This window comes from Aythya ferina (genome assembly GCF_964211825.1).
Source record: "Aythya ferina genome assembly, chromosome: 4".
Classification (NCBI taxonomy): domain Eukaryota; kingdom Metazoa; phylum Chordata; class Aves; order Anseriformes; family Anatidae; genus Aythya; species Aythya ferina.
The window spans coordinates 6,642,191-6,656,323 of NC_140300.1; the positions used below are offsets into that span (position 1 = coordinate 6,642,191).

Consider the following 14,133-nt stretch of genomic DNA (forward strand, 5'->3'; position numbering starts at 1 on the left):
CGGACTGTTATGCAGAATTTTCCATTTGTTTTAACTTTTAATAGGGAATGGAATGGTTCTGCTATGGTAATAAACAGAAACTATACCCTGCTTATATGGCGCTCTTTGTCCCTTCAGATCCCCTTTGTTAGGTGATGGAGTTACAGACTGAAATCTCTTTCTGGAGAAACCCAGCCTGCTTTGGGACAAGGAGCTGACCAACAGGACACACAGCAGGCAATACGTGTGGACCGTCATGTTTTCTGGGGTGTGAAAGGGCAATTTGGCCCATGACATCAGCACTGATAATCAGGGCCTCGTATGCTCAGACGTGCCAGGTCTCAGGCAAAAACAAGCCCATGACTCCCCATACCACCCAACCCTACACTTCCCAAGCCTTCATCAATATCTGATGTACGGGATCTCAGCCTAGGAGCCAGCTTGGAACAAGATCCCGAAGCAAAAGAGGGGCAGCAACCACCTCTCTGCAGGTCACACCACCAGGGTGGCATTCCTGAACAAACAGCTGGTGCCTCTGGATCCATCCTGACCCCATCTCATATGGCCAGTGAGGTATACGGAGGGGAAAGGGGTTACATAGGTTTGTCCCTTGTCCCCGAATATATCACCTGACATCATATGGGAGTCTTCCACTTCAGGTTTCTTGACCAACCAGTGTGCTTTGTAACACCATGGAACCAAGTAGTGCGGTGAGGACACCTAAATCATGTACACAGAGCGTGTTTTCCTACCCCCAGATACTCGTGACATAAAATTAGTCAGTGATTATTTTTCAAGGCAGGTTTTCCACTTCGTCTTCCAACTGGCTGCTCTCCTAAGCTTGTGATAGTGTCCAAGAAGTCCAGTACAGGATGACCTTCCAATATAGGTCACAGAAAAGGGAGCTCGTAGGAAACTTCAGCAGCTCATCCTCCTTAGCACTGCCTCTTGCGGTAATTTGCTGGCAGCAAAGCTGGCAGTGCTGTGTAGCTGGTCCCTGCTGCCCTTTGGCTGCTGGCTGATTTTTTTTGTATGTACTTATCACCCTGACCCGGCTGCCTCAGTGGGAGGTGACAAGAGAATGAGTAAGCAATCGGCTTATTAGGTCATTTTTGAATATAGCTAAGACTCCTGTGATTTCTGCTACAAACCCATCATTTTATATGCCAGTCATACATATCTGAGTGTAGCTCATTTTCTCAGGTGCACCCTCTGTCTAAGAAGAATATTGCCAGGCCAGTTGCATTTGCAAAGGCTGGGGTGAAATACAAGCAGCAGGCCTTCAGATCAGGTGGTATTAACCAGATCTTTCAGACCTTGTTGCTCTTCCTCATTGGTATAATTCAGAGCTTGCTTCAGGCTTCAGGTTCGGGCCAGACCAGACACCTCTGAACTTCTATAAAATTTTGGCAGATGCTTCCCATGCAGCCACAGTATAACTTTCAATATGATTGTAGCAGGTGAAAGTCAAATTTTGGTGATATCTGAATTAAACAGGCCTCTTCATCCTGAGGGTGTTCCTGGGATACCTATCTCTTGCTGTGCTGTTCCATTTTATATAATAATAAGCTCTTTTTTTGGCTCTCTGTTACTGCACTTCAGAACTTAAAATGCTCACCCAAGGTGCAAGGGAGGAGGTTCAAATCCCTCTGAATGCAGCAGAAGAGGGACTTGACCCTGGGTCGCTCACATCCCAGGTTAATGCTTTATTGTTATATTACTGGCTATTCTCCTGGCTCGCTCACACTTTTAAGCTTGGCCTGAGATTCCTGTGCTTCAGGGAATCCTCCCCAGATGAGCTTTGCTGAGTTGCATCCAGTTTCTGGATTTCTTTTCTCAAGGTAGGAGCCCAGCTCACTGCTTCTTGCAGCTGAAACGGAGATGTCTGCAGCATCCCCTCACCCAGTGCACACCTCTGGGTATGGGAAGCAGTAGTTTTGCTCAACACAAGTTTCCATGTTTACAACATTTCCACCACCCCTCCCTGAGACTTCTGCTGTGTTTTGTTGTTAACGTTACCGCATTCCTAACAAACATGAAACTGGTTCCAGTGGATCTAAAACAACATGCCTAAATGCGTGCAGTTACTTATTTAAATCTTGCTCCGCTGCCAAATTATTTATTTCATAGGCTCAGCATGGTGGCATTAGCTGTCCTGATCTCTTCCTCCAAAATGATTTTCACTGGGTTTGGTAGGTTACTCCGCAGGTTTGGGATTTGGCAGGATAACAACCAAAGAGGCATCTTCAAAGGATCAAAAAGAATCAGAGCAATTTTACTCACATCAAAAGCTTGGCAGCGTGTCAAGAGGTGTTGGGGATGCCAGTCGGTCCCTGTGTACAGGCAGGAGGAGCGCACATGGGCTGACATACTCTAACATGAGGCAGGAGGCAAGGGAGGCTACACCGCCCTTTGTACATCACCCTGGGTAGGATTAAGATATAATTGACAGAACATCGCCACTTAAATGTCTTAGCCGCTTTTAAGATATTCAGCAGCTTAACAATGGGCAGGAATCCTATGTCTCCAACCACAGTTTTCCTTTCTTCTCCATTACCCGATGCATTTTTCTAATTGTGCTGAGGGATTTGCTAAGTTCTCTGTCAGAGGGCATCCAGGATTTCGTTTGTAGCCCTACCGATACTTAAGTGAAAAGTTGTACAAGCACCAGAAGATAATCAACTCAGTATTTTGACTTAAAGGAGACGATATGTCATATGCAAGCCATCATATATAATGGGTATATTTGTATTCCCTCCATTTGGTTTGCCAAGGCTGTAAAATTATATTTGCAGAACGCAGCACATGGGTTACGAGCCTCCTCCGTCAGTCGGGCTGCAGGCCAGCCCCGGCACAGCCTGCACAGTGCATTTGCCCTCGCGGCGCTGTGCAGGAGGTGCTGTGTGCTGAGCCTGGCTGCGTTTCCCCCTGCTGCTCTGATACTCGGGCTGGGAACTGGCCTGGGAAATCCTCCGGGCTTCCAGTGACAGACACAGGGTGAGGGAGGTGGGAAGGGCTGGTCGGCTGGAAGGAGTTGCCAGAGCAAGGGCACGGCGTGCTGCTGCCCTGAAAGCTTGCTTTCCCCCTCGAAATGACAGCTGCACATACCTCTGGGGGAACTGTGCCGAAGTCGCTGCAAGGAGAAGAGAAAAAAATCTGCCAGGGGTGAGGGGGGACAAACCCAGATGGCATTGCAGCCTCTCTGCTTAAGAGACAGCAGCAAACGAGAGTGGAGCATGTGGCGGCACAAAATGCCCCACGTTGAAGGGACGAGATGATTTTCCAAAGTAGTGGAAACTGGGGTGAGGATGGAGTTAAATCCATGGTCTTCTCTCACAAAACCTGTGCAGAATTTTACACACTAAACTCTATTTAAGCACAACCCATCATCTAAAGCAAATGAAAAGAGCAGCTCAACTATTTGCACATTTTGCACACACACACACACACAAAACAAACAAAAAATGGAGCTTGTTCCTCTCATTTGCTCATGACCTTTTGTCTTATTGGTTTTAGAAGCTGAGTATTGGAAGGATTCATTACTTAGTTCAGGTATCTTTGCTTGTCATGGTTGGTTTTACACCTTCTCGTAGTTCCTTACTGAGGTAGACCTGTTCCCTGCCTTCACCTGACCCCTCTCTGAAAATCAAGCTGCTCTCACAGGGCTGAAATACGAGTTTAGGCCTGGCTTCATCTCACACACTTTAGGCACTTCGATGCACTTCAGGAGCTGAGAAGCACTTGATGAAGAACTTCACCTCCATGTGGGGCTGCCCACTGCGGCCTGCGGAGTGCAGGAGCAGCCTCGGTAGGGCCATATTTTGCTATAATATCACCCATAGCTTCTGGGTGTCCCTCAGGTGGGCTTCCCTCCGGGTGTGTGGCATTGCTAGGAGAGCTGAGCACTTGTGCTGTAAAAGTGGGGCTGTTTTGGAGGAGGAAAAAGCTTTTCGTCCTCGTTCTGGTTCTGTGGAGGTGTGAGGCCACCAGCACTAGCACCCCATGGGTTGCAGAAGGAGGTTCAGGGCAGTCTCTGATTCCCTCAGCCCTTGTGGAGACCTTTTAGGTGGTCAAAGCACAGCAGAAATCGGAGGCGGAGGCTGCTGGAGGAGGGGCTGATGTCTATCTTTTGGTGATGTCTACCTTTTGGTAATGTCTACTTCTGCTAGTGATATAGGGCACAGCGTGGAAACTTTGATGCTGCTCCGTGATTGCAGTATAGATAACTGGAGTGATTAGGGACAGAGAGATGTGTCATTGGTAAAGGTGGATGGGTGGCCTTAATTAAAAGAAAAAAAAAAAAAAAAAAAGCTTTTCTACTCTGTATTGCTTTGCCATGCCATTCAGTGTCCCTTGAGGGCTTATCTGACCCCCAGCAGACCTGCTTGCTCTCCTGATTTTGTGGGGAAGCTGAAAGGCAAATTAGTGGCCCTAATTCCTTGCCTTGTGCTCTGTGTGACTGATCGCATAAGTCTTCCCCACCTCCCAGGTTTAATTAGCTGTAATTTTGATTTATACCATTATTTGCATAGAAAGTACAACAGATCAGCTCCTCCTAGGGAACAGCAACCTGTAAACATAAACAAAGAGGCTTTTGTCAGCTATTAATGGAAACATTGATTAATCTCCCATTGCTTTGGTAGCCTGCCGAAAAGCTCGTAAAGCAGCAACTAAATTGTTCATTAAACTGGCCATGCTGTAAGTGCCAGGACGTGAATGCCAAATGTATGTTGAGTGCCTTTCAGCTGCGTGGTGCCTCCAAGAGGAAATACAAACTCCTGTTAGCACACTGCTGCATTGCTGGAGACCTTCCTAACATCTTTTTCATTTCCTTTGCAGATGACACCAGCTCAGGAAAGAACAGCCAGGTACCTGAAGGTTCGAATGGAGAATATGAAGATCACTCTGGAAAGCAATGGGGTAAGGAGCAGTGTATATTTTACCTTGGTTCCTGCTTCGGTTGCTGTTCACCCAGCACATTTCTCAGTCACAGAAGGAAAGGAAAAGGCAGAGCAATTGGAATGAGTTCTCCTTACAGATGCTCAAATAATAAACAGAGTCTCAGCTGAATGTTGGTGTGAATGGATCCCATCCAAGCGTCCTTCGGCGAAATACAGCCCATCATCTGCTCTAGAGCCCCCTGCCTTATACCCCAGCATGGTTCTTCTTTGAATTTGTTTTTCTGGGCAGTGACTTTCCTTCGCATGTGCAGCTATTACAGCTTTCATAGACTCTCTGTAAAAGGTATATTGACTTTTACAGCAATATTTCCAAAAGTCTTCAGTGCCAGCATAACACCGCTCCCACTGAGGGCAAATGGGAGGTCTGACTTCACTTCATCAGAATTAGCATTAGGCCAAAGCTGAGTATTTTTGAAAACTACCCTCTCTTTTAGACACCTGCATGAACTTCTCTAAATCCCAGACTGTTCAAACATAGGATTTTGATGCTGTTGCGGAGCTTTGGGGAACTGCTAAAATCTCTCTTGGAACAGGTTGTGAATCACTGCAAGACTCACAGATCCAAAGTTTGGCCCAAGCACTCCTTGAAGGACAATAAGTTGTCAGACTGATGCCAAACAGCTTTTGGCCATTACTGACAGGAGCGTGATGTGAGTTTATGACCCCAAGGGATGAAGTACAGCATTTCCATTTTGCTCCCGCAGTTCATCCCTCCTTTGAATTTTATAACACAGAGACGGCTTTCTCCCACGTTCGTGGCAAGTGAGTAACCTCATAGCAATGGTAAGGGTGGAACCTGTCAAGCTGTCACCAGATGAGTCCCCACCACTTGAACCGGGGCCAGTTTCCTTCAGGAGTTGGCAAACAAAGGACGTGGTGTGCTGCAGTGTAGTCCAGTCCAAAGCTAAAGGAGGCAGTGCCATAATAGCCTTGAATCACAGATTCATCTGAGCCTGAGTTTGCTCTGAGAGAGGAAGGTAACCTCCGCTCATTCTGGAAAAGGATAATAATGTTTTAGAGCTAGAGAAAGGATGACTTAGGTAAACTCCTAATCATGAGGCCATCAGAAGGGATTCATTAGCCCACAAGAAAAGTTGCCATCTCTCTATCCTTCATTACCGTGGTGGAGATAGGAATAGATACTGAAAGTCATGATAGATGTGCAGCTAGGAGAACTGGTGGATGACAGATCAATACCACAAAAACGCTGCAATAAAAGATGTATGTATTACTAAAATTCATAGGCAAGCATGTCCTCATAGTAGATTGTGTTGATCCCTGTGCTGTCCTTGCCCAGGTTTTTAAAGTGCTGTCTTAAGGGTGTATCTGGGGATCTCAGGAAGAGAATGGATGACAGAGAAGTTTGTGTTTGCAGAGTCCTGGACCCTAGAGAAGTGGGAGAGGAAAAGCATGATGATAGTCCCACTCTGCTTTCCAGCTACCATCATGGAATGAAATTATCAGGGAAAGGACCTTCCCCACAAGAGCAGGGAAAGTTATATACACCCATTCCATCGAGCTCTTATTCAAAAGATTAGAAAGTGTTTCAGTACTTAATAATACCATGGATTTTTTTTTTTTTTGGTAAGTATTAGGAAAGCCTGAAGTGGTATTGACCATTGCTATGTGGTGGTAATCATGGCAGATCACAGCAGACTACATGTTTTAGTTAACCACTTAAATTGTTTTTTTGCTTTGTATGAGCAATATCTGACAGGAGCCTCTGGGACTAATCCATGCACCTCAAGGTGTCATCTTACATACATGGCTTGTATCAGGAACGGTGTGACCAGCAGGGCTAGGGAGGTGATCGTCCCCCTGTACTCAGCTCTGGTGAGGCCGCACCTCGAGTACTGTGTTCAGTTTTGGGCCCCTCGCTACAAGAAGGACGTGGAGGTGCTTGAGCGGGTGCAGAGAAGGGCGACGAAGCTGGTGAGGGGCCTGGAGAACAAGTCCTACGAGGAGCGGCTGAGGGAGCTGGGCTTGTTCAGCCTGGAGAAGAGGAGGCTCAGGGGCGACATTATCGCTCTCTATGGGTACCTCAAGGGAGGCTGTAGCGAGGTGGGGGTTGGTCTGTTCTCCCACGTGCCTGGTGACAGGACGAGGGGGAATGGGCTTAAGTTGAGCCAGGGGAGTTTTAGGTTAGATGTTAGGAAGAACTTCTTCACTGAAAGGGTTGTGAGGCACTGGAACAGGCTGCCCAGGGAAGTGGTGGAGTCACCATCCCTGGAGGTCTTTAAAAGACGTTTAGATGTAGAGCTTAGGGAAATGGTTTAGTGGGGACTGTTAGCGTTAGGTCAGAGGTTGGACTCGATGACCTTGAGGTCTCTTCCAACCTAGAAAATTCTGTGATTCTATGATTCTGTGATTCTGTGATCTACGGAGAGAGGAGACCACTAAACTCCTTCACAGGTCTTTGTGCTGACAACCTTCTGCTTCATTTCGTTCTCATTAGCTTGAACCTTCATGGTAAACAGATTTCAGCAAGAAACCCATACACAACACTGTGTCTTTGTCCCCATCTACTTGTGTTTTCCCTTGCTCTTGCATGTGGCATAATTTATACTGTACAAATGTGCAGTTCATGTTTATGAAGCAAACGCCAAGTGATGTGGAGGAGAACAAGAAACCAAAGTATAAATAACACAGAGGCACTTTGTAATGGCCTTCTCTGGCACTCCAACAAGCAAAACTTCTGTAAATGGTACAGATTTGGGGACAGACATTTACTAGCACCAACTCAAAGGAGACTTTTTCTGTCTCCCTCACAGTGCTGCTTCTCCCTCTTTCTCCTTTGTGCTTGCTGGGTCTCTTTTTCTCTTGTATATGTGCGTGTGTCTCGTTCTCCTTTTTTGTTAACAGGCCTTTTTAAACTTGTCCAATTCAGGCTTTTGTCAAGGAAACATTCAGGACTGTTTAAATGGGATCTGGTTTCAGTGTATTGCATGCAGCCTGGAGTAGCTTTTGAGAACACATAATCGCTTAACCTTCTCTAAACAGAAGAAGAAAGACAAAAAGAGCCCAAGGAGTTTAGCTTTACCTGCAGCTTGGTGTGTATCTGGGCAACACTGCATGAGAAGTGAATGCAAAGCTTCAGATTCGTGGGAGTGACAGTGTGAGAAAAAAAAAAAAAAGTTACAGGCCTGCTTTTGGGGAGAAAAGATAGAGTTTCTGTTTTGGAGTGCTATTGAGCAGGGAGACCATGTCCTTCTGAAATATTGCTGTGGAAGCAGGGAAGAGATAAGGGAAGGCCTCATTTTGGAGTCACTCCCTCGACTCTGCTCAACATGAACAATATAAGGGACTGTCCTATTTCAACCAGCTCTTTAGTATGTTAATCCCAGGCCAAGAATCCTATCCTGCAGGGATCTACCTGGCCTGCAGTCCCTGGTCTCAGAGTAAATTATTGCCATATTACAGAATAACCATTTAGATCCATTTCCTGGCTGGTTCCTAACCCCTCCTTTGCGCCTTGCAGACATTCACTCTGTTTCTCCACTGACAGCCCCTATCAACACATCTCCCTCGGCTCGGACTTAAACATCAGCGTATCAATGCTCATAATGTGCAGCCCTGATGGGGTTAATTGTCTCTCTGGGAGGGTGATTGTTTTTGCTGGGCAGGGGCCTCCTCCTGCAGCAGATCCTCAAGGGAATACCCAGGCGTGTAGGCCCGGCGAGCTGTGGAGTGGGTTAGTATGTCACACTTGCTGCTCAGCTGTCATGGCAAGGACTCGCAGTGCCGGAGTTGCTCCAGTTCATTAGATTACACATGAAAGCCTCTGCACGGAGAGCAAAGCATTTCTGAGCAAGAGTTTGAAATAACATGAAATGGCTGGGACCCAAAACGACAGCCAAAGGGGGCAAGAGAAGGCTGTGGAGGCAGATGGCTTCTCCTACGGAAAGGGACTCGGGGAGAGGGGTATGCCAAAGGGTGTCTTCTTCCAAGAGGGAGGGACTTGGGTCAAGGCTGCAGCGGGGTGAGACCACCAGGGGTTACGTTCACAGACCTCAGAGGCAACGGCTGCAATTCTCGGGTGTGTGGAGGGGGGAAACTGCAGAACAGCCTCTTTAAATCAAGCAAAACTCCACCATAATGCACATCCCGAAGCTCCTGGCTTGGCCTTGGTCAGCAGGGCTGGCTCTGTAATAGGGAGTCCTGCTGTCCTGTCCTGTAGCAAACTTCCATGATACCTGTAGCATAACTTTCCCAGCTTGTTTTGGTGTGTCACGTGCGACTGAGGCTGTGGATCTGCAAGTGCTGTAGGTGAATATCAGTGGCTGATGGGCATAATCCAAACCAATATGGCACAGAGCAGGCCAGTTGTCAGCTATTTTTTTAATTTCACAAGCAAAGGATTTGGGAGGATTTACCAGGGAGTAGGGAAATGCAGGGTCACCACCCTTTGGGGCTGAAAAGAAAGATTATAGTAAGCAAAAGCAGGATACAAAAACAGTGAGAGAAATGTGTTATAGAGCTGCCAAATGGACTCAGGAGAGACTGGCTTTGTTAAAATAAGAAAGAAGAGAGGTGAATTAGGCAGGAGTATTTTGGAAGCAGACAGAGAGTGCCAGGTGGCACTCAGAAGAGGTGTTAATCTCAGCAGGAGACTGTGGTTAGAAGTGCCCCTGTACTGACATTGCATAACTAAGGTAACTTTAGGAAATCTGTAAATTCTTTTGAATTGTTCCTTCCATGATACTATTAGAGAAACTTTTGCCTTGCAATTAATCATATACTGTTGTTTTAACTGTCTTAAAACCTTTTGTAAAGAATATTTTCTTTCTATTGATTAATTAGACCAACTCATAACTTTATAGGAAGATATTCTCCAATATTACTAACACTACCAGAGCATAAAGATGTCATCTCTTTTCTCCCAGGAATTCTTACATAATCTGAATTAAAGTTAGGTGCAGTTGGGAGTAAAACTTTTGACTTTTTTTTTAGATTTTGCCAAATGGGGACCTCACAATTTTCTAGTGTTCTTGTCACTGCTGCTAGAAATATTGGTGTTTTCCTTGCTAAATGAAGGTAACTTTATCTTAACCTGTGGTTTTCTCCACCAGCAAGTATTGCTTCAGCTTCTCAGTTTTGGGGATGGACAGGCATGGGGGTGTCTTCTAATCACAAACTCAAGTTTTGTTTTATTGGATCTTTCCATTTGTTTACTTACTTCTTTGTGCCTTTCAACATGAATGCTTTAAAAATTAATGTTGAGTGAATCTCATACATTTTAGTTTAGATCAAAGTTTAAAAGTCTGGCTCACTTCTAAGACTTTGTTACATTTTGAATAGAAGTTCCATTAAAGCCAGTGAGCAAAACACATCTTCAGAAAATGAAGCTTCAAGTGACAAGCAAAAGATTGAGACAATGGTCAGCCCAACAGGAATCTGAGTTTTCTCCTTTGGTCTTGGCTAAGGGCTTGCATTTGTGGCATGGAATATGGTAACAATTACAATGTGATTATGGGGCTGCGTTTTGCCTTCAGCTGCACTAGCGTGATTTTGGTATTATTTTGTGAGATGTGACTCACTCAGTTGCTTTATGGACATGGAGGAATTCCAGGGTTGTACTATGCAAAAAGCTAACGTGGTGCTCCTTGCAGTCCACTAGATGTTCAACTGCATCTGACTGAAGGGTGCTACGTAACTTGGTTTGAGCTAGAATATGAGGTATGGTGACACACTGGCATGTGTGGTGCTGCCAAGTGCTTCTCAAGCAAATTTGGCATAGCACCTGATAGAAGTATTCTCCTTTATAGGTCCTTGGCTCACCACAGTCAATTGTCCTTGCCTTTTGCAGCCCAGCCCAGGTTCACGCAGCCTGCCAAGATGAGACGGAGAGTGATCGCCCGTCCTGTCGGCAGCTCCATCCGCCTGAAGTGCGTGGCCAGCGGGAACCCACGGCCTGACATAACATGGCTGAAGGACAATAAGCCCCTCACACCCCAGGAGATAGGGGAGAACAAGAAGAAGAAGTGGACTCTGAACCTGAAGAACCTGAAGCCAGAGGACAGTGGGAAATACACCTGCCGAGTGTTTAACAAAGTTGGAGAAATCAACGCAACATACAAAGTTGAAGTAATCCGTAAGTGCAGCCTGGGGTGCAAAGGTGGGAAGGGAGCTCGTGGAAAGGGGCTGGCTGAATAAAGAGTGTGGTTGCAAGGATGCAGTGCTGACAGCTGGATGCAGACATGGGGATGCGTTAGAAATATCAGCAGAAATCAACAGTGAAAAATTTTTTGAAGCTCTAGAATAAAGGACGAAATGAGTACTTACTGAGAAGGCCCTTCATAGAGTGCCACAGAGAAAGGTGGAAACGTTTAGGATGGCCCTGACTACTTTTTCAGAGGGGTAGTAGGGTGAAACTGATCAACTGAAAAATTAGGCTAGATATCTGTAATAAGAGGCCCACTTCATTAGAAAAGTCTCTGAAAAGAATTAGCAGAAATCTTATGACTAGATCGATTAACCAAACAAGGCTTTAGGGCCAGGTTTTTAAAAGCATTTAGACATCTGATAGTTCAGGTGGCTTCAAATGAGATATTAAAAAGAGTTTAAAATCCCACTAGAGTCCTGTATGTATCTTTAGATTCAGTCCTTAGAAGATAAGCTCTGGAGGATTACCCTGCTTTGTGGTGAGGTAGAGTAAATTGCTCTTCTTACTGTCTAGCTATTCTGATTTTTGGTCCCTAATTTCCTGTTTCTCTAATTATTACTGAAGATAATTATACTCAAAGCCTACCTAAGTCTTCCAGAGAAGAACTCTTACTCTTAAATCATCATGCTTTGTCTGTGACATCATCATAAGTTACCATCAAAATGATTATGGAACAGCCAGCTCAAGAAAAAGGAGAAGATGAGCTGAGTGGGGGAAGATTAAATATCCCTCATTAATCCTCCAGCAGGAGCGTGGAGGGCTATTTCCAGCCACATGGAAAGCATGTTGTTTGTCTGTCTGTGCATGAGTTTTAGCATGAGAAAGTTTATCCCAGGGTGAAAGACTATTCTTAAAGGTAAAGATCTGCTCTCTGATAAGTCCCTTCTCTAGAATAACAGGAATTAAAAGCACATGTGGGGAGCTCTGTTGGGCTCTGAAGGCACAAACCTGCTGGACATCTGGATTTGATAAAGATGCAGCTGTGTGGAGACAGTAAAAACATGTGTTTACACTAAAACCAGGAGCAGAGACAGGGAAATGAATCAAGCCCCATCCTAATGGCAGCTGTGGCATTTTCACTTCATCAAAACCAGACAGCACCAGGAACAAACCCCTTTCTGTGTCCTTGTTTATCTTGGTTTTTATCAACTTAAAGATGTATGTAACCTTTGTTTTCATTAGCTTTTTCTGGCTAGGAGTGAAAACAGTAACCAAAGCTGGAACCAGAGTCAGGCAGATAAGGGCATTAAGCAGTTTTCAGACATCTTTCTATTTTTAACATCATTCTGTGGAGCATTTCAGGTTTTACTCCACTTCCTTTTTTTTTTTTTTCCTCCTTAAGCCTCCACTCCTAAGCCTGTCCCACTTATCAGAGTCTGTCTCCCCAGCTGTGACTCCTGCTTGTAGTCCCTAGGCACAGCCCGCAGAGATCATGGTGGTATTTTTTGTTTCCCCCAAGCACATCTTTAGAGCCCTCACTGTTGACAGTACCCTGAGTACCCTGAGTTTTTGAAAGAGGGCCCATTGTTCCTTCCTCTTGTCTGTGCTGGTGGGAGCTGTTGTGTTACATGCTCAGTCCAACAGCGTTTGCCGTCAAAAGTGGTTGATGATTGCCAGCAGTTACCACCCACCGTGATACCATAATTCCTCTCTGTGCCTAGGACAGAGGTTTGCAGTACCTCCTTGTCTGGAAACTGACTGATTTCTCTGATGCTAGCACTAAAACAGATCCTAACATTCCTCAGGATGAGGGATACATTTTTCTTTTGGATTTATGTGGAGTTGACACAACCTAAGACTTACAGTCATGTTGGAAAGCATGGTCTTGTGAACCCTTGCGTCTGATTTCCTTCCCTACCATCTTGTTTCCTTCATCAACTGAGACCTGAGGCAAAATTTGTGTGAGAAATGGAAGATTTTATTATTGTCTAGAAAAGAAATGACTCTGGCCTATTGCTCCACAAATAAGTTACTCCACAATGAGTACATGGACATTAGGCTGCAGAAAGGAATAATAAAAGCAGGTAGGTGAGGATGACATGGCATCAGATGACTTCCAGGACAGTTTGATCCCCATGGGCATCTGCCAGGCCCAGCGGGAAAGGTGACAGATAGCTCCTGAGAGACTCCAAAAGCACAGAAGTGACAATATCCACAGCCCTCACTGTCACTAAACAGTCTGTGAAGGAAGGGCCCTTTCCCCATCCATTTTTTTTCATCTTTAGGGGATATTTGGAAAGACCAAAAGGAGAAGGAACATGGCTTACCCAAACTGGGGTAGCCACATACTTGCAAATAATCTGAACTAAAAAACTGAGGTTGTGTCTGAGAAATCATAAAATCATAGAATTGTTTGAGTTGGCAAGGACTGTAAAGCCCATCTAATTCCACCCCTCTGCCATGGGCAGGGACACCTCCCACCAGACCAGGTTGCCCAAAGCCCCATCCAGCCTGGCCTTTGACACCTCCCAGGCATCCACAGCTTCTCTGGGCAGCCTGTTCCAGTGCCTCACCACCCTCTGAATGAAGAATTTCTTCCTTACACATGGAATGCACAAGGTTCTGTTGTATGCACCTGTAAATTACACCCTACCAGATACACTGATAAAAGACACAGAACCACAGAATGGCTGAGGTTGGCAGGAAGCTCTGGAGGTCATCCTGTCCCACCCCTCTGCTGCAGCAGGGCCCAGAGCAGGGTGCCCAGCACCATGTCCAGGCAGCTTCTGGAGATCTCCAGAAGCATCTGGAGATTCTGGAGGAGACCCCACAGGCTCTGGGCAGCTCCTGCCAGGCTCCATCCCTGGCCAGCCCAGCAGGGCTGCCTGGTGCTCAGAGGGAACCTCCTGGGCTCCAGGCTGTGCCCAGCACCTCTTGACCTCACATTCAGACTTGTAGTATCACTCAGATTTGATCCTGAAATCAGTTTTGACCTTTTTGGCTTGTTTCAGGCCATTTATCTTTCTCTGGTGAAGACTCAAGAAAGACCTCTGCAGCCTTTTTAATGCCCTATCAAGGTGCATCATTATT

General features: G+C 45.8%; 1 protein-coding gene across 2 annotated transcripts in view; it reads left to right on the forward strand.

Annotated features, from left to right (window-relative positions):
* FGFRL1 (fibroblast growth factor receptor like 1) overlaps positions 1–14,133 on the forward strand; it is a 167,550-nt gene that overhangs the window by 148,288 nt on the left and 5,129 nt on the right. For both annotated transcript variants that reach the window (XM_084518588.1, XM_084518589.1), the window contains 2 exons: positions 4,819–4,899; positions 10,747–11,031. In XM_084518588.1, the coding sequence (XP_084374714.1) occupies positions 4,819–4,899; positions 10,747–11,031 (366 nt within the window). The remainder of the gene's footprint in view (positions 1–4,818; positions 4,900–10,746; positions 11,032–14,133) is intronic.